General features: G+C 36.9%; 1 protein-coding gene across 1 annotated transcript in view; it reads left to right on the plus strand.

Moving 5' to 3' along the window:
* Positions 1 to 22023, plus strand: part of Smp_170870 (putative rgs-gaip interacting protein gipc) — a 124503-nt gene that overhangs the window by 60926 nt on the left and 41554 nt on the right. The window contains exons 17-24 of the mRNA XM_018797902.1: positions 965 to 1430; positions 2669 to 2834; positions 5940 to 6011; positions 7104 to 7182; positions 8243 to 8351; positions 10947 to 11272; positions 15878 to 16041; positions 19556 to 19821. Coding sequence (XP_018652898.1) covers positions 965 to 1430; positions 2669 to 2834; positions 5940 to 6011; positions 7104 to 7182; positions 8243 to 8351; positions 10947 to 11272; positions 15878 to 16041; positions 19556 to 19821 — 1648 coding nt within the window. The remainder of the gene's footprint in view (positions 1 to 964; positions 1431 to 2668; positions 2835 to 5939; positions 6012 to 7103; positions 7183 to 8242; positions 8352 to 10946; positions 11273 to 15877; positions 16042 to 19555; positions 19822 to 22023) is intronic.

A 22023-nucleotide genomic window follows, 5' to 3' on the forward strand; every position in this document is an offset into this window, starting at 1 on the left:
CTTGCCTTCTGGTTGGAGACCGATATCTTGTTCACGCCACAAATGACCCAAGTCACTAAGGCCAATCGAGCTTTTTAAATTCATGCCGATTTGGTCAGATACCTGGTCAGAAATAGACAACATAAGATTAATTAATCATAAATGATTAGTTGATTTATAAATACTTCGGTTCTACAGAACCCCAATAGTCTAGTACTAACACTCATGCCGTTTGATAAATACCATATATTTGATATCACTAAATAATTAGTGATAGGATACGTAGTTCTAGTCCTAATGTGAACGTCAACACTGGGGTTCCAGCTTACTTAGTTGACGAATTCTGAATAGAATGATACGTGCTTGTCGAATCCTTGTATTACTTACTACCCAACTGTTACAAAACCTTTGTTGACATCTGGAACCAACCAAAGTTAAACAGATATGGAAACCTAGAACCATTAAGACACCGTTCTCTCCTGTAACAGTATTCCTCAGTAATGCTCAGCCATAACCCTTCAATCGGGAATCAAACCCCTGGCCTTAAGCTCTCTAAACAAGACAACCTTCCAGTGCTTTCAAGTTTTCAATAGTTGTCTAAATCAAATCGGTTTATAAACCCAATAAAAATCAACAATTGTTTCAACACCCATATTGAAAATCTAATAAAAAATCTAATCCATTTTTGTATTGGTTGTTTGAATTTGCCCATCGATGTTTAGGACTACAATTATCGACATATGTACATCCTGTATGGATTGCCTTAGGTCACAATCATTATGAACAGAGATGGATAATGGCTAGCAGTGAAATCCAGGAAATGCGTTTCGTCCTAATCTAGGATTCATCAGCTGGATATACTTACATCCTAGAGTTCATATCCACTCCAGGACTTAAACCCAACACCGTTCTTTTCAAACATCATCGCTTTATGATTCTCTTTTTAACTGTCTTTTTTTCTTTCATTCCTTCATCATTATTCTAGCGAAATGTTCATCCAAATGTTTTAGAAAAATTAAAAAAATTAATTGATATTTGTAAATTAGATCAAAATTCTTATCCATCTACATTCCATACTTATTCTATACAACAATCTAATCAGAATTCTTTATTATCAACCATAGACAATCTTCAGAAGGAATTAACTACCTTACAATTACATGAATTCAATCAAATGACTATCAATGATACAATATACAAATTTGATTATTATTATCATATAGTAAATCCAATGATTTCTAAGATTTCACGTAGATCTATCAATGTAAAACAAGATTTATATTCATTGAATCAAAATGTATCATCATCAACATCATCGTCATCCTCATCAACAACAATGCCGTCGTCTTCTTCAAAGACTGTTGATTCACAGCATAGTGGATATGTTATTGTATATTCAGTAACAGCAGATGATGTTATCTATTCAATTAAACATAAATGGAGAATAAATGGTAAGTTGTTGGATAGTTTTCATTTCACTAATAATGCCTTTAACAGAAGGGGTTTTGTGGAGATTTCAGTATTTTCGTAGTTGAAATCATGAGTCAATTGAAGCTAAACTACCATGGAAGCACTGGACGGCCGTTTCGTCATACTGTGGAGCTCCTCAGCAGTGCGCATCCACGATCCTGCCACGCGAGATTCGAATCCAGGATTTATCAGTCTCGCGCGCGAGCGCTTAACCACTAGACCAATGAAACGGCATCCTATGGTGTTAATGTTTAACTTCGATAAGACGAAACGGCCGTCCAGTGCTTCCAGGTTTTTCCATGGTTGTCTAGCTTCAATGGACTCATGATTTCAAGTAGGAAAATAATGCCTTTAATTAAAAGTACTTTGTGGAGAATTTATTGTCAATCTGTATGTTGAATTCTTCACAGATTGAGATACAATGAGACGCAGACTCTTTAGTTTTAATGGATAATTATTCGTTAAGTGACCTGAATGTTCTGAGTTTAAATAATGTCAAGAATGTGCGCTTGCGTATTTCCGGAGTCCCATTCTGCAGTTTTGCTTAATTTTGAATGATACGACTGGTATCAATCAGTGGCTAATACAACTACTTAATTAACACGGCAAGATCTGATGATATTAATAAGAATCTCCTTTGAAAATGTAACATGTGGTCTGATTCAAAATCAATGGTGCACATGGGCTGGCTCCAGTATCCTGAGGGAACTAATGGCGTACGAATCAATCGTTAGTCACCGGCTACCATGGGACTGCATCTCCTTACGATGCTCCACTATCTTGTGGATCAGATCTTTAGGTCAAAGGCTCCGGGTGTGGCCCCCTAAAGAAACCACCTGCTTCAGTTTGGGCACCTGGGCAGTATCATAGCCCTCACACAAATCAAATGAGATTTGTGTGGCGCTTATGTATCTGGTGCCTCTTTGTACCAATATTTATGTGTTCAAATAGAAATAAGATAATAAATACAGTAATCAATTTATGCAAATATCTTAGTCGGACGATGGGCTAGTTGTCTGTACAGAAGACATCTTAAACTGTAGAACTGAATGACACCGATTCGAGTCTCATAAGGAGTCCCAGGTTATTCTGACGAGTACTGACTTGCTTGAAAATAAGGTCAAACAGGATATCCAGACAAATAACTTCAACCACATCACTAAATGTTAAAGTAACTTCATTCATACACACATTGTTTATTTTTATATTACATTCGCAGATGAATTATCGTCGTCAAATTTATCGGGAACAATTTATATGGTATTAATTGTCAGTTGTCTAATGTTAATACTCTTATTTACTTCATTAACAATAATCATTGTGTTTAGTAAAAGAAAACGTCTAAATCAGACTAAATTCATTGGATTACATACTGTTGAATATTGGTATGTTCTTAGTTCATTGATTTATTCATTAAGAATAATCATTTTTATTTTTTCCTATTAAACTTACGTCAAATCTAGATAAGGACAATTACGTATTGATGTTTTGCGCCGGTCTGCGGCATACTATATTCTCATATAGTTAACGATTTTATTGAAAACCTGGAAGCACTGGACGGCCATCTCATCCTAGAATGAGACTTCTCAGCAGGGTGCATCCACGATCCTGTACTCAGAAATCGAACCCAGGACTTCAGTCTCGCGCGCGAATACTTCACCTCAAGACCAGTGAGCCAGTATTCAGCGGTGTAAGTGTCCAACATAAACTAGTCGGGATCGCGCATCCATTTTCATTTATCTTTGTTGGGTTACTGATTCACACCTAACACATTTTAGATTCACGGGTACTAGTTTCTATCCCCTCGTTTGGGGTCCCAGATATTCATTACTGAGGAGTCTCGTGCTCGGACGAAAAGGCCGCCCAGTACTTCCAGGTATTTACTAGTGGTCCAAGTTGTATCATTTCACCAGTTCATCAAAATTCAGTAATATCCATAACCCCATAATGACAATGAAACTTTTTTTGATACAAACTCGAATAAGCCGTATTTCTGACATACAATTAACCGGTTTAACGGACAAAATACGATGTGTAGGGAAACGTTTGATATTCAAACGCAACAGCTTGAAATGGTATAACTCTGTATAAATAGTTAAATATGCGGTTACCGTTACTAGGATGACTTTAGCGATATTATTACAGATTACGTAATTCCATGGTCGTCATAGCACCTTCGTAATATAATTGAAGATTACATAATAAGTGATTGATATTTTGTTACACTATAAAAATAATTTTTTTATTCATGTTGTTTTATCACTCCTCAGATATGTATACTCATGACTTAAACTTGAATTAGGAACTTATGACTAGATAAGCAAAGATGGATAGTGTCTATTAGTGGAATCCAGTTTGACGCGCGTTTCGTCCTATTTAGGACTCGTTAGCTGGATGTACCTGCATCTCAGAGTTGATGTTCACTCTAGGACTCGAACCCAGTACCTTTCGCTTCAAACGCTATCGCGTCATCCACTCAGTTACTGAGTTGTGATAGCCACTTATTTCTGCAATGGGGTGAAGTTTAAATTCACTTAGTATTGTTTGTTTGAATCTTCCCATTGATGTTTAGGACTGCAATTGATCAGTCTCTTATTGGCATATGTGCATACTGTGCGTATTACTTCGATATTGTCTTAATTCACAAGCAATATAAGCAAAGATGGATAGTGGCTAGCAGCCAATAAGAGATTGATCAATTGCAGTCCTAAACATGAATGGGAAGATTCAAACAAACAATACCAAGTGAATTATGACTAGAAAATATGTTGGGATGGTAAAGAGAATTTGTAGGTCAGGTGGATTAGTTTGCTAGAGTTTCGTTTACGCAGTTGCATGGCGTTTAGTCGTGAAGCTTTCATTATTATGCTCAGTATTATCTTCAGGTGAATATCAATTATTCAAATTTCGACTCAGTTTATCAGCCAATTAGGAAAATCATGAATAAATCCAGGATTAAGAATCCAAGTCAAAGAGGCTGACAATCTCAATAAATCTACAAACTATGATAGTGAAAAGGACAACACCAGAAGAAGACAGAAGACTTGTCGTGGAATTCGACTACCTTACTTCTATTTGAAGTTTATAGTGACGATATTATTTAGAATAATAATGAGATCGTCACGAATAGATCATTGAGCTAATAGAACGAGAATCCACTAAAGAGTATGCTGGACATTATATAGTTACTATCAGTGATGGCAAGTTATGACTGTCGTTGGAAGTGTATACCACAGAACTCTAACACAGTAATATAAACGCACAATACTTTTTGGAAGAACTGAAGACTTTAGATTCAATACAATTAAGATATTTTTGTGCATTCTGTTGAGAAGTTACATGAATGATTTAGTCTTAACGATCAACAGCTCACATTCAATCTGATTACTTTGATCTGATGTTATATGAATGTGTGTTAGAGAGAGAGAACAATTTACTTGTTTTACGAACTTTGGAGTTACCATACTGAAAAAATTAGATCCCTAGCCGACATGAGTATCGAAGAAAGAAAGTCAATCAACAGTCCAATCGTGGAACACTTAGTCAATTATTGTCACGTACAGTCATCAGAATCATCGTTTAGGGTTATTTACCATAAGTTAACGATTTGTATCATCCTTTGTAAAAGTTGAACTTGAAACCGTTTTATTCAGATACATGACTTTAAAGAAGTTTGAACACGTTTAGGTAGAGGTCTGCTTATATTTTCACTATTTCGGTTGCTTGTTCAGTTAGATGTTCGACTTTAAACCTCGAAAACTTTTGCTTTGTTGTCACGCTGTCTATTGTCTTATTGATCCCAGATCTATCAATTTTAAGCTTCTTAATAACTAAATATTGGTAGGTTCAACTTCCCCGGTAATATGTTATTAAATATCCGTTATCCGGTTTTGAATCTCACAAAAGTCTGAGAGCTGGTATCTCAATGCTGATTAGTTGGTGATTATGATATACTTTTACCTCCAGGTCTACTAACATTTCTCTAACGGGGAAAGAGACGGACATACTTGAGACACTTTGAGTACGTAGATTAAAATTGTTAGTTTGAATTTCAGTAGTTTTCTCTCAAAGTAAGACAAAATATCGGACCTTATCGATATAGATTGAAAATATTGCTATGTGAACACAATTCAAGATTAAACTTCATCACAGAGATTGACATTGCGTAGTCAGAACCGTTTTGAATCAAAATGCATCGAATAATTGTAATGTCGGAGTTTGGAATTGTTCAGTAACGCGAGGTCAGTATGGGATTGAACGAGAAACTTTTCAGTCCTATGTTCTTCGTATGCACTAATTTAGTAAAATTTCTGTGTAGATTATGCTTTCTGTGACAGTTATTCCTTGTGTAATGATTACTGTACGACTCACGATCGTTTCTTTACAGTATACTGTTGATACTACTAATACTTTTGTTAGTAATAATATTGGTGATGAGATTATTATTCGGGCATATGGTAAGCTTGAAAGATTTTTTTATATTTTTCCAGTGAAGATGAGGAAGATGGATATGAATTACGTGAAGAGTACAAATCCCCAGTTATTCCTTCAAAAATTCCACGGTAAGTTTATTTGTACAAATTATTAAGTAATAATCTCATTTTCAGAAGGGGTTTTGTGGAGATTTCAGTATATTTCAAAGTTGAAACCATGAGTCAATTGAAGCTAGACCACCATGGAAAACCTGGAAGCACTGGACGGCCGTTTCGTCCTGTTAAGGGCTCTGGCTCAAGACTGGTAGGTCCTGGGTTCGAATCACGCGAGTGAGTGATCGTGGATGCGCACTTCTGAGGAGTTCCATAATAGGACGAAACGGCCGTTCAGTGCTTCCAGGTTTTCCATGGTGGTCTAATTTCATTTTCAATACGAATGGAATCGCATTTGCTGCAAACTGTTGAATCTTATCGTTTGTTTTACGGAATGACTTTAGTTAAACATCTATCGAATACCTGGGAGCACTGAATTGATGGCCTATTCTAGTATGAGACTCCTCGGAGGTTTGAACCTTATAGTCGACTGGGGATCAAACTATCGAGATGGTGGAGAAGATTTGTAGCTCAGGTGGATGATTTTGATGGAATTTTGTTCTCTGAGCTGGATAGTTTGGTCGTGGAGCTTTCATCGTCCTTCTGAACCACATCATCAGCACAAACTTCAACAATCCTCACAAACACTTGTGCTAGTTATAACCATTTGTTTACTAAATACCAATTTTGATTGTTAATTACTGATGTCCTAGTGTGATATTCAGGTTAATAGAGTCCAAAATTGTTGACTGTGATTCGCTTACTTACCAACAGCAATGGAAGACATGTTCATCAGAATATATATTCATCGAAATCTCAAATCTAGAATATTGGATACTGTTTCATTGTTCTAAAGTTCAATCCCCTAGTGTCCTGGATACGATTCGTGCATGATAACTACTGAAGAGTCTTATATTGGCTTTCAGTGGCACCCTGACTAAATGCAGCTGGTATCGTAAACCGATAAACACAGTAATCAACCTCTGTTTTATATATCATTAAACCCAGGATCTCCATGTCCTTCAGGGAATATTGTTCTTCCAAACTACATGATCCATAAAGATCGATTGATAAGTAACATTAACAACTCATCAATTGTTTCATTCTCACTTCTTTTTTCTATTTCAGACAACCAGATCCTATAAACATTCAAGACTTTATCAATTGGTCTGAAAAGAATTTGAATAGTTTAAGACAAGAATTCAAGGTAAACGAGAAAAAGAACATTCTGTTCATGTTCAATCATTATACTTTATCTCCCATGCAGTGACAGAATTACCTTGTAATTAGTTTAAGTTTAATTCAAACCTTTTTGTATCACTATTAGATCTAGTCATTAGTCATTATTTCTTTGTCTGAACACTTGTTTCGTTCCGACACAGGACTTCCTAGATGTGCACATTCACTACTACATCATGGATTTTAACCAGAATCTTCAGTGCCCTCTCTATAAATTTCAACCTCCAGGTCACTGAGTTGAAAAGTATGATACTGTATTTGTCTAATTCTAATCAACTCTATAAATTTCTATGATTCATTGGGTATCCAACTGAGCTAGGTTTGTATTATTACTAACAAATAGCCTTTGAATCAATCGTTTGTCACCGGCTACCATGGGACTGCATCTCCCCACGATGCCCCACTGACTTATGGGTCACACCTTTAGGTCGAAGTTTTCGGGTGTGGCCCCCTAAGAAAACCACCTTTTTCGGCTTGGGCACCTGCACAGTATCACAGCCCTCACAAAAATCAAACAAGATTTGTGTGGCGCATATATATCTGGTGCCTCTCTGTACCAATATTTATGGGTTCAAATAGATAATAAATAACCTCTTTAGATTAAATAACTAAACCAATTAAATTGACATAAGCTTAAATAGTATTCTGAGTTGGTGCAAATGTGAGACTGATCAATTACAGTCCTTAACATGAATCGGAAGATTCCGATAACCAAAACTGCACAAGTCATTGACTGACTGAACTCAGTAGCTAAGTGAACAACATGATGTTTGTTTGACATGAACAATACTGAGTTCGTGTCCTGAAGTAAACATCAACTCTAGGATACGTGTATATCCAGCCGACGAGTCCAAAATGGGAGGAAACGCGCGTCCTGGATTCCAATGTTATCTACCATCTATTACGCCTTATAATTCACCCTTCACTCACTTAGAACAATAATGTATCGACAGTTATCTCTCTAATAAATAGTTATTGTTATTATTATATTTGTTTATTGATGACGGATTTTCTGTTTGCTCTTTTAGTCATTGAATATTCATTCATATAGACAAGAACAAGCAAAACATCTTACATGTACCATCGGTCAACGTCCAGAAAATCGTCTACGTAACAAGTATCGTAATCTTTTACCTTGTAAGCTTCTTTCTATTTATTACATTGCCCTTGTGTAATGTTTTTCTATATACAAGTTACATTCACAAAATCTTGATATCAAGTCGTTCAATTTGACTAAAATACATTATAATCCCGTATGATGAGACTCCTATGATGTCAATATGATAATCTATGCCACAGTCATTCAGAAACTACTTCTTCAAGATAGTTGGATAGAAATTAAGTTATAATCTATACTTTCACAGTTGAACTCACGAGTTTATCTGAGCTAGATTCTCACTGAAAACCTGGAAGCACCGGACAGCCGTCACATTGTAGTATGAGATCAGTGGAGTCCAATCCGTGATGGGTATGAGACAGTTATCCAATTCAGATAATTGATGAATGGCTGCGCAAAATCATGGACCAATTGAAGTTGAGAATTACCAACGTTAGATACTGGCTCACTAGTCCTGAGGTAAGTGTTCACCTGCGAGACTGAAAATCCCGAGTTTGATGTGTGGGTGTGGGAAGGTGAATGTGCACAGTTGATAAGTCCCATACTAGGACAAGATGACCGTTCAGTGCTTCCAGGTTTTCAGTAGTGGTCTAGCTTCCATAGACTAGTGAATTCAACTGTGAAAATACTACAATTCCCACAAAAAAACCTCGCTTGTGATAATTCCACATAATAAGTGCGTGACAACTTAAACTATTGAGTAATACTATAAGTAGTATAGTGTTGCTGACAAAAAGAAAAAAAAAGTACACAATTAAGCTAAACTATGCTGATTTCCTTGAGCGATTCTAAATACGCAATTGCGATTAATCAATTTAATATGAGCTGGTTAAAGTGTAATTTTGGTTAATAAGTAGTATATTACGAAGGAACGATAAAATTGTAAAAAAAATGTATATGAAGTTCATTAGCATCTTCTCTCTTTAGTCTTTCCTGATGCAACTCGTTTTCTTTTGTGTATTGTATGATACCACTTTTTCAAATTGAGTAAATAGTTCTGTTACGCAATCAAATTCACAATTTGACCTAAGGTCGACCACCATTGAAGACCCAGAAGCACTAGACGGCCGTTTAGTCTCAGATTGGGATTCTTCAACAGTACATATCCACGATTCCGCACGTGGAACTCGGACCTAGAACCCTCGGTCTCTCATGCGAATGTTTAACCTCTAGTCCATCCACCCAGCATCCAATAGTGTTAATGTCATATCATTTATAATCATATGGTGCAACATAAATTTATTTGTTGTGTATTTACATAGGCCAATTACATTTATTGTATTTATTATCATAACTACTTTCTTTTACCTCTTGTAACAGTTAATTCTAGCTTTTTCCTACTTTCATTTAACCTTCGTTCGATCTTAACAGCCGCCATATTTCTGAGCTTAAAGCCCTCATTTTGATGGTCGGTTAACAGAAGGTAACATTAGACAAAATTGTCATCTACGCTATCGAAGCTCTTTCTTTCATTAAATCTACTATTCACCCATCTTATTGTCTGAATAGACAGATGTGGATATGTGGCACATATAGTAACCACTTCAATCAACAAGGATTTGAAGCTTAATTAATCAATCCACCAGCCTCACGTAATTCCATAAACCCAACTTCTGTATTTTATAATTCTTCGTTTCATGCAAGGTTACTGTTATAAACGATAGGATACTTGTTATAACGCTAGAGTTTCTTGTTATAACAGTCCTTTTACTTTTTACACGTATGTGGGACGTTAATTTACCCTAGACGAATATCTGCACTAGATTCCCTCCCAGTATCTATTCTACAGGACTTTAACACAACTCAGATCAAGAACACGAGATTAGCCTGACTAGAACGTCAATACATTCCCACGTCAAAATCCGACACAATCCTACAACAAGGAACAATCAATCAATAATAATCAGGATAGGGGAATATATAATACATATAACACCTGTCACACTATCCTCATGTCTGACTCAGCAAAACAACCAATCACTATCATTGAAAATTATTAGTAATGAATTGGGTTACTGAATACTATTAAGTAGTATAAAGTGATGTACAAAAATGGAGTCAAGTATGACGAGGATAAGGATAGAGAATGTTAACAAACTTAACATCAATGGTTATGATCTGTATAGATCTCAATTTCAGTCTGCATTTGTTTCGTTTATATCTAAACGGCTAACACGTTACTATTCATTGTTACTTACTTACTTTACTTACTTACGCCTGTTACCCCTTGTCGAGGAGCATAGGCCGCTTACCAGCATTCTCCATCCAACTCTGTCCTGGGTAATCCTTTCCAGTTCTTTCCAGTGAACATTCATCCTTTCCATATCTGCTTCTATTTCCCGGCGTGATGTGTTCTTTGACCTTCCTCTTTTCCACTTCCCTTCCGGATTACAAGTTATGGATTGCCTTGTTAGGGTTTCAGTTAATTGAAGATGATCCTCAAATAAATACTTCATATTTACAATCATAGTCATACTACACCATACTACACACTTTGTCTACGAAATATCATTTTTCGAGTTAAGAAGACTTCACTTCATAATGACTTCTACAGTACAAAGTTCTCAGAAGTATCTAGATATTCACTTGGTTTTTCTTGTTTTTCTTCATAACAGTTGATCAAAATTATGTCCAATTGTCAAATGCTTTGATATTACCTGATTCGGAACAGAATAATTCAGTTGACCGATCAAAAGAGAATGGAGCTATTATACATAACAATGAACATACTAATCAGAGTGAGAGCATTATCGACACCTCACAAGGATTGCCTGATATTGGTAGTGAACAATGGATTCCATCTAATTATATGAATGCTAGTTGGATCCCAAGTAAAATACCCGGAATTTCAAGTACAATAGTTAATAGTGGACAATTACCTTGTAAGTATATTGCTTCACAAGCACCAGTTGATCATACACGGAGTTTATTCTGGCAAATGGTGTGGGATCATCATGTTCATTTGATTGTTACACTTACTAGGTAAGTCACAAGTTTTCAAGGATATATCTTTCCTTAGTACATGAATTTCGGCAGTTTAAACCACAAGTTGATCTTAGCTAGATCACCATGAAAACTTGAAAGTGCCGGATGACCATTTCATCTCAATATGACGTTTCTTATCAGTGCACCTCCACAACCTTACAACCTAGAATCTAACCTAGGACAATCGATTACGTATGCGAACGTCTGACTTCTAGGTCTGTGAGCCGTCATTCGGTAGTGTACATTACCTAACTTTGACCAGTCCACAATATTACGCAACCTTAATCCAATTGTCCATGGTGGATAACAGTCTCGTATTGTTTAATAGTTCATTCGACTTCTGTTTAGTCATATCACAACGTTACAGTAAATTCACCATTTGGATTTACGTTGATCCATTTTTTGATGATACCCAAGTTATTGATTTGTCCAACCTTAGGAAATTTGTACACATTACAGCTCAATAGAAGTAGAATGTCATCAATTCACTTAGACCAGTCAATGTAAATTGGTAACTGTTAACGCTACTTACGAATTCTATTTTTTTTTCGTACTATTCAGTTATCTTTTGTACCCTACATTATACTACCTGATTGTATTCAGTAGTCAACTTCACTTTTCGTTATGGCGAGACTATAATTTATGGACCAGCCAATCAGAAGCGTTTGAGAGATTTCAAGGTCACGAAGCCAATTTCAGTACCTCGTACTCATGTACGATCGATTCACAGAGAATTTTAGAGAATACTTGAAAATTAAGTGGCTACAACAAATGATATTACTAAGAAGTTCCTTTATTTGTAATTGAAGTGATCAAATGACTTGTAGACCTTGTGCATACTACTGCGATGTTGTCCTCCGATGTTGAAGGAATACGTTTGCTTGATTCGGAACCTTTTTCGCTTGATCCAGATGGAGACTAAGGCATATTATAATTGCCGCGAACTGTATAATAAAAGTACCAGTAAAATTAGCTGCAATGATCGCAGATGTCACTGAAGCTTCGGCTGTTCAGTGGTATGAGAATTGTAAGGACATATCCATAATAAAAATGATAAACTTACACAACCGGAGTACACACAAACAATAATGAAGCTATGTGGTCGAGGCTGAGAGAGTTTTAGTGACCTTATCATGGCTCCAGAGACCAACTATTATGGAGCCATATGGATGAGTTCATCTACCTTATGCATCACGACTTTTGAACCTTTGAACCTCTTTCTAACCCTGACAAGTTTTTGTACCATATAAAAGAAGTGTATCCACTTTAATTATTTGGTTTTGTATAATATATTTTTACTCTATGCTGATTGTTTACTGATTGGCTAGCATTTCTCAAGGTCACTTAAGATTCGTTCAAAGGTCGTCCATAAATTATAGTCTCACCCAGCCTTTGTTAAATTCAAACACAGCTATTCTACTGTCGTTGTGAAAGAACCCTTTTGTCATTAGTTTAGGCGATAGCTTTCGTTTCTAGAAACACTGGCATGTTAACCGTAGCATATACATATTTTTGTGATGATAGTATAGCTCTGTTTATAAAATCTATGTACTAGATTCTGATTTCCCTCATGTAGCTCTTTCGTTAGATCAGATGCTTCAATATAAACGACAATAAGTGTTAATGGAATATCACTGTCATAGTAATGCACATGTTGAACCTTGTCATTGTTTACAGGTTGTCGACACCGAATACAGGGAATTCTCTATATACAACTATGATCAACTATGATCTAAAACATTTCGCGATCTCAGGGCTGTTCGGTGGTCTAGATTGACTTGACTACAAACAGCCGGACTAGCTGTTAGTTAGTATGGAAGGTATGTTCAAAGGCTTAATCTAGATTGCCTCTAAATACTGAAAAAAGTGTTACAGGAATATTTGTAGTTAGTTATGCATTGTAAGCTGAGACGTATTGAATAGCCTTTTTGTAAAAGTATGGCATTCCATAGCAATGTGCGTTCATATGGCTTCACAGTGCCTTGAATCCAAGACTTTTATATCTTTCATCAAAAACCGCTGAATCACTTACTTCTAATTTTAGGCAGTTTGCAATATTATTCAACTGGATGGTACTATGACAAGATTACTTGGGTTATTCTGGCTTATCAGCTGACCGATGTATTCATATGTTTCAAGTCACATTGTGACTCTGTCGATTGTGCGCTTAGAAACCGTGACTGTTTCTGTATGAGCATATGCATCTGCATTGCTTATCCTACTCATCATATGTCTAAAATTTATTTTTGTCTGACTGTAAATATCAAGTCAAGTTTGACCAAATCAAGTTGGCTCCGTTGCCTTTTCCTCTCTGCTTCGCTTTCTCGCTTCTCATTCTGAATATCTGTCTAGTTAAACGAGTGCTTGAAATAAACTTATCCAACGCAACCCGTGTTTGGCTTCTTATTACCGTCGTCACACAAACAGGATTAGCCTAGACAATATGCAAAGTCAGGTGTAAGATTTATATCTTGATAACATCATTCATACGATCAAACTGGAGTGAGATACTAAGCTACAAAAACTTCTTATTCTCAACTATAGCAATCTCATGGCTTTTAATTAACATTGTGGTGGTTGTCAATATGCATTGAAAAGGATGAACATTATTCAGATGTCGTATCCAGGACTGCTAACATCTAACTGGTGATCGCTTATTATTTATCGTCAGAATAGATGAAGAAATAAGGAAAGGAAACTTGTTGAAGTACTTTGTGTTGAGGATTCTATATAATAATACTACATAACCATATCACTACATTCTTTTCAATCAAAATTATCGTTTAGTTGAGTACTATCAGAATCTACTTAAAGAATAAAGCGACGCAACGATTATGGGCAGATATGGATGGTGGCCAGCAGTGGAATTCAGGACTTAGGTTTCATCCGTTTTAAAACTCATCAGCTGAATGTACCGGTAGTTGACGTCAATTCGGAGTTTCAGGTACATCCAGCTGAAGAGTTCAAAAAGAAGACAAACGAGTGTCTTGGATTCCACTTCTAGCCACCATTCATCTTTGTTCATAATGCTTGTGACTTAAAGTAATGACTAGGCAATTCGCACAGGATGATCATATACCAATATGGTACTGGTCAATTCAAGCAAGAAGATTTAAGCAAACAGTACAAAAATGAATAGGCACAACGATTGTTTCAACTTTACTTTTTCATTAAAAACATACAATAGATCAATAGAAAATGGTAAAGAAAAATGTTCTGTCTATTGGCCAACCGACGTTGATGATGGTGATGTTGATGGCGATGGTGATGATACCGCGGAATTACCTTCAAATAAACATTGTCAAACCAATTCCAAACGCGTAATTCAATTTGGACGATTTAAAATTCATCTTTTATCAGAAACAAATTATTCAGCCTATATTAGACGCAGTTTTAAACTGTATGATTGTGTAAGTTAAAATTCCTGATTTATATAAATAATTTATTATGAGAAGGGGTTTTGTAGAGATTTAGTATTTTCATAGTTGAATGCGTGAGTCAATTGAAGCTAGACCACCAAGGAAAACCTGGAACAACGGGACGGCCGTTTCGGCCTATTGTGTGACTCCTCAACAGTGCACATTCATGACCTCGCCTAGCGAGATTCGAACCCAGGACCTACCAGCCTCGCGCCAGAGCACTTAACTGATAGACCACTGAGCAGGCATCCGAAGGTGTTTATGTCTAACTCTAACCAATCCACGAAGTTGAGCGACCGTTCACCAAGAAGGCGAGGTCGTGGATGCGCACTGCTGAGGATCCCCACAATAGGACGAAACGGCAGTCCAGTGCTTCCAGGTTTCCCTTAGTGGTCTAGCTTCAATTGACTCACGCTTGCAACTATGAAAATATTAAATAATTTAATTATGCAATTACAGATTTCTGACGCGATCCTTCATTAATCTGAACTTCTTTCACCTTATCTTCAAGGATATATACATATATATTCAACCTAGGTTCGAATCCCACTGATGGTATCATTTCCTTGAGGGTTTCAGGTACGCCTTGTTTGACAAATGTCAACAAGCTCATAACTTATAATCAACTAGGTATAACTTAAGGATAATCCATGCAATGTCTAACTATTTAGAGTAGTGACCATGATGCAACTTAATCGGTCATTCAGTCACCACTGAAGACTGGATAAATACAATATTTGTTCAGAAGGGATTTTGTAGAGATTTCAGTATTTTCATCAGTTAATTGAAGCTAGATCACCATGGAAAAAATGGAAGCACTGGGCGGCCATTTCGTCCTATTGCGGGACTCCTCAGCAATGGGCATCCACGATGCCGCCTTGCGAGATTCGCACCCAGGACATTGATACCATCGGTTGCCGGCTCAGTGGTCTGGTGGTTAAGCTCTCCGGCGCGAGACTGGTAGGTCCTGGGTTTGAATCTCACGCGGTGGGATCGCGGATGCGCAGTGCTGAGGAGTCCCACGATAAGACGAGACAGCCACCCAGTGCCCTCAGGTTTTCCATGGTAGTCTAGCTTCAATTGACTCATGATTTCAACTATATATAAAATATGCTGTCTATTTTATTAATTTCTTTTTTTAGAAAACATTTAACAAAGAACAATATCGAAATATTATTCAATTACACATGCTTAATTGGCCAGATTTTTCAACTCCATCCAAAGAAGATTTTCTTCATTTACTTTATGCTTATTGGACTGAAAGACGTCTTTCAATGAATAATTCACCAGTTCTGGTACATTGCAGGTAAATTATTTTTATATTCAATAAAACTACACCTAGAAATTTCGAGCATTTTTTTCGCTTATTTGTTGGATGACTGTTGAATAGAATGAGGATGATTTTCACGAATGGATTTCAGTTGAGTCATTAAAGATTGGTAAAGCAAGGGTGGCATACCTAAAGATGAAGAATATATGGAACTGAAAACAACTGTCAACTAATACTGAAGTCACAATCTTCAATACGAACGTCAACACACAGTTCTGCAGTATGGAGCTGAAACTTTGAGAACTATTTCAGCTGTCATCAAAGAAATAAAAGTATTTGTAAACAATTATCTACGTAAGATACTCAATATCCGTTGACCGGGTACCATCAGCAACAACCTACCGTGGGAGAGGACAAACTAGCTTCCAGCTGAACAGGAAATTATGAAAAGACGTTGGAAGTGGATCGGACAGACATTGAGGAAATCGTCAAAATGCATCACGAGGGGAGCCCTAACTCAGAAAATAGGAAAAGTTGAAGATCTAGGAACACATTGCATCGGAAATTTGAAGCAGACATAGAAAGAATGAATAGCAACTGGAAAGGATGTATTAGGACAGAGTTCGATGGAATGTGCTGGTGATCGGCCTATGCTCCTTCACGAGGAGTAACAGGAATAAGTAAGCAAGCATCTAGAAATTTGTCTTCTGTGATGAACATGCTACTGGAGCGCATTCCATTTCGCTGAATGAAAAAACAACATGCAAAACTCACTTGATGAACGAAAAAATGGATGATAATGCTTAGTTACCCACACATATACTGAACATTGAGAGGCGGATGAGTAATACGTTTACAGATCAGTAATCTTATTACCATATATTGTTGTATAATGTCCTGTTTCAGACTTGCTTTAATTAATAAACTATGTGTATCCACCGCGTGTACTTATACGCTTTCAGAAAATGTTTACATATCGTGAAATAATGAGAAACTAAAGAAGTACCATTGAAACAGATGGTATATTATCCTCATCGTCCTTCTGTGTACTTTGGACAAACTACTTACTTACTTACTAACGCCTGTTACCCCTCGTGGAGAAGCATAGGTCGCACTCCAGCATTCTCCACTCAACCCTGTCCTGGGCAATCCTTTCCCGTTCTTTCCAGTTGTTTTTCATCCTTTTCATATCTGGTTCTATTTCCCGGTGTAATCTGTTCATTGGCCTTCCTCTTTTTCGCTTCCCTTCCGGATTCCAAGTTAGCGATTGCCTCGTGATGCAGTTCGGTGATTTCTTCAATGTATGTCCTATCCACTTCCAACGTGTTTTCCTAATTTCCTCTTCAACTGGATGCTGGTTTGTCATCTCCCATGAAACGCTGTTGCTGATAGTATCCGGTCAGTGAATGTTGAGTATTTTGCGTAGACAACTGTTTATAAATACTTGTACCTTCTTGACGACGGATTTAGTAGTTCTACATGTTTCAGCTCCGTATAGTAGGACTGTCGTGACGTTCGTATTGAAGATTCTGACTTTGAAGTTAGTTGACAGTTGTTTGGAGATCCATGTATTCTTCGTATGTGAAATGCTGTCCTTGCTTTGCCAATCCTCACCTTTTTCATCTGCATCCGATCCTCCTTGCTTATCAATGATGCTTTCCAGATACGTGAATGTTTCCACGTCTTCCAGAGTTTCGCCATCAAGTGTGATTGGGCCGGTGTTCTCCGTGCTGTATTTGAGAATCTTGCTTTTTCCTTTATGTATGTTGAGGCCCATTGATGCAGTGGCTGCTGCTACATTACTTTTGACAAATGATTACAGGCAATTATTAAGTTTTTTGACTGTTACAACACATTGAGCTTGTTTAGAGAACCAATGAAGGTCAAAAAACAATGGATCTATCTTTTGCTTTTGTAAGAGACCTATTACAGTTAGGTCAAGTGTGTAAAGAGGTTACATTAAAATGAAATTGGAAGACGGTTGCATATTATCATGAATCTTTTCATGTTAAAAATGCAAACTGTTGGATACAAACTCAATAGTGCAAAGGTTAGGCACTCAAGGTTGATTCCCATTTCCTTAACCAATCAGTGGATTTATATATATGATAGTAGTTTGTTCAGGCCAACCATCACATCAAATTGTAAAATAATCTAAATGCATTTGACATTTTACATTATCTACTGCCTTTCGTAATAGCACTATTAAAAACCATCAGGTACCTGGTAAATGTTTTGTAGATGGCGTCGAGTCTCGATTGACTATGATCATCACTACAGTAAGATTACGCGCCCGAAAATGACTTGGTCCCTTTGATAGCTCGTAAACTAGAAGGCTGTAACTGGTCCACATAAAGTATATTTATTGGCAATCTCGTGGTATCGAATGAATACCGAGCTGCGCCAAAGATTACAGTCAAGAAGAGCAGAGAGTAAGGACGTTCGAACGAACAAGATGGACAACGGAAGGAGAAGTCATTTTAATACAGTTAAACAAAAACGAGTACAGTAAAACAATCACTGGTACAACTGGTTATGATAATAATTGTTTACATTATAACAATCGTATTCTCGTCGAGAAAAGCAGGTCACTACAGTTTCATCTTAGCATGAGACTCCTTAGCAGTGTCAATCCAGGACCTTATAATCTATCGTATGCAAGTCGTTCTGACGTTTGAACGAGCTCTTAACCTTCATATCATTAAGCTAATATCATCTATTGTCATTGATGACTTTTGTTTCAAGTCCGACATGTTTAGGACTCATTGGTCACAACATCTCACTAGGTATCCACAATGAAACAACTGTCCAGAACTTATTGACTTTCAATAGTTGCCCAACAAAAGTCAGTCAAGGATATGAAACCCCAAATTCAATGATTTTCACAATAATTTTCAGTAATAATAACCTTTCAAGGTGGTGGTTGGATTTTGCATACATCAAACACTGGATCTAAGTGTCGTATTATTTGATACCTTTCAATATAGTATTCTTATAATCCTAAAAGAACCTGATACTCCCTAATGGATTTGATTCCATGTTACACAACTTCAGTCAGACCATACGATATCAAGTCACTAAGACTAATATTCTCATTCCCACTTGATCAGTAGAATTATATCAACAGTAAGGAAGGTTTGACACTATTCATTGATCGATCAACTGTTAAACCGATAGATTTATTTTTTGGTTTTGTTGCGAATGAGAACACGGTGGGGACAATCGAAGGTATTTAAGCACGAAATTACAGAATATCTCACTAAAATCTGATAACCATACATCAGGACTCAGTGGCCGAGTGAATAACGCGTTGGCGTTTGAAGCGAAAGGTACTGGGTTCAAGTCCCAGAGTGAACATCAACTCTAAGATGCAGGTACATCCAGCTGACGAGTCCCAAGTAGGACGAAACGCGCGTCCTGGATTCCATCGGTCTTCTGCCATAATACATTCTATATCTGCCCATCAAAATATACTACTTATATGGATATAGTAGACCACACCACCGTTTTATTTTCTCATTTCAATCAATTTTTTCTCTTCTTGATTTAGTGCTGGTGTTGGAAGAACTGGTACATTTATTTGTTTAGATCAATTATGTCAACAAGCTCGTTATTATTTACAACCAAATTTACAAATTTTTCTACATAAAATTAATCAAATTAATGAACCAATTTATGTAAATTTAAATAAAGAAGATAGTGGAGTTGATGAAGGAGAAGTGGGGGATTTCAATGAAGAACTATCATTGACATCATCATTATCATTATCAATGAGAATCAATGATAAGAGTGAAAATATGTCAAATAATAAACAAAGTAAGTAACCATCTGAAAGGAATTATTCATCTGTTGTATAACGTACTTACGCCAGTTAACCCTCGTGGAGGAGCGTAGGCTGCCCACTAGGATTATTCAACGATCTTTGTCATGAACCATCCTTTCCAGTTGTTTTCAGTTTATTTTGATTGTTTAGATATCTGCTTCTGATTTCCGATGCAATGTGTCCATTGATCTTCCTATTCTTCCTCTCACTTTAGGACTCCAAGTCAGGGCTTGTATTTTGATGAGGTTTGATGATTTCCTGAATGTGTGTCTTATCCCCCTCTAGCGTATATTCCTTATTTCCGCCTATAGCTTTTCTAGGGTTACTGCCGGCCTCAAATCCGGGTAAATGTGGAAGGTTGTGCATGGGGCTAGCAACCCCATCTTGCAGAAAACAACCTTGCTAAAAAACACCACCCAGGAGAAACAATTTAACGTCATACACCTTAATAGCTATTTATTGAATAATCGGCATTGATATTTGCAGAGATATTTATATGTTTTTAACTTTATTGTGGATGTGACTACAAAGATCCAAATAAATTCAACTGGACGAAGGTCGTGAAAAACGGAATCCATACCTGCGGGATCCCACCTTCAGCTACATTTGTTTAGGGAAAATTAAACAAAGCAACTGGTTCCCATATGATACTGATTTTTTTAAAAGAAACTGATCAAACACGTACTATGGATACAGAAAGATGAAGAAAAATATAAACTTCCTAACAAATAGTAACTATTTAATACATATCTTAATATTTTCACTAGGTAAAATAGCTTATTCCCAGCATGTTTAATTCTATAGGCCTAAGCTTCACTTATGAATTCTGAGGTATTTAACTCCTATGAATATCAGTTTGTTCTTTTTTAGTTCTGTGGAATGATATCATTCTGATATTATGTAGTTGAGATCATGAGTCAATTGAAGCTAGACCACCATGGAAAACCTGAAACAACTGGACGGCCGTTTCGGCCTATTGTTGGACTCCTCAGCAGTGTACATCTACGATCCCGCCTCGCGAGATTCGAACCCAGGACCTACCAGTCTCCCGCCAGAGCACTTAACCGATGGACCACTGAGCCGGCCATTATCCAACGGTGTTATTGTCCAACCATTCACAATGTCTCCAGTGAGCTGATATCTCCCAACACACCTGGTTGAACTCCACTGGTTACTGCTTCTCACTAGAACACCTTTGGATGCCGGCTCAGTGGTCTGTCGGTAAAGTGTTATGGCGCGAGACTGATAGGTCCTGGGTTCCAATCTCATGAGGCGGAATCGTGGATGCGCACTGCTGAGAAGTCCCACAATTGGATGAAACGGCCATCCAGTTGTTCCAGGTTTTCCGTGGTGGTGTAGCTCCAATAGACTCATGATTTCAAGTATGATGTTCACATTTTACTAAACTACTGTGTGATTTTTGCATTGATCAATAATTCGGTTATCCTTACTAAGTCTTTGTTCACTTCATATGTTTTTGATAAGTCTTGCTGATTGAACGCTATACTCGGATTCTAAGCCAGTCTCGTAACCCCAAAGCTAGAACTACACAGCGACGTGAACACGAGAGATAAGGTGCAAAATATGTGAGAAGCATTTTACTCCAAAGGTTCATTTATGTACAGAAAACATAAGGTTTTTGTAGTATTTTAGAAGTCCTTGGGTTTTCTCGAAAATTCTGGAATGCTACTAAACATAGTAACAGTGTTAGTAATCAGCCAATCAGAAACTCTACATGTGACTTTTCATTTTCGCGATGTTTCTAGCAAACCTTCTAGTCAAACGCTGATTGGATAAAATGCTTTTTAATATTTCCTGAGCTTGTCATGTTTATTGCAAGAAATTTTCAGGATCGCTTCAACAGTTTTCACTGACCACTTTATTCCGTTGATATGTTACCGAACAGTTCACTAATCTTTTTCCGATGAATTAACAGATTAGATCTATACCAATTGACCTACTGACTGTTGATTCATCTGAATCCTAAGCTTATAGAAATTCTTTGAGATACTTCAAATCTTCTCAATATAGAATTTCTGTGTTTCTTCCTAGTCACATTCCTATCATTAGTTGTCTATAGGCATTGAAATCATTTATATCATATCGTGTGTAATAACTAAAAAACTTTCAATATGATGCAGACACCAATGATTTGGTCTAGATCAACAATGAAATTTCCTCTATCAAACTATTTA

This window comes from Schistosoma mansoni, chromosome 6, assembly GCF_000237925.1.
Source record: "Schistosoma mansoni strain Puerto Rico chromosome 6, complete genome".
NCBI classification, from domain to species: Eukaryota; Metazoa; Platyhelminthes; class Trematoda; order Strigeidida; family Schistosomatidae; genus Schistosoma; species Schistosoma mansoni.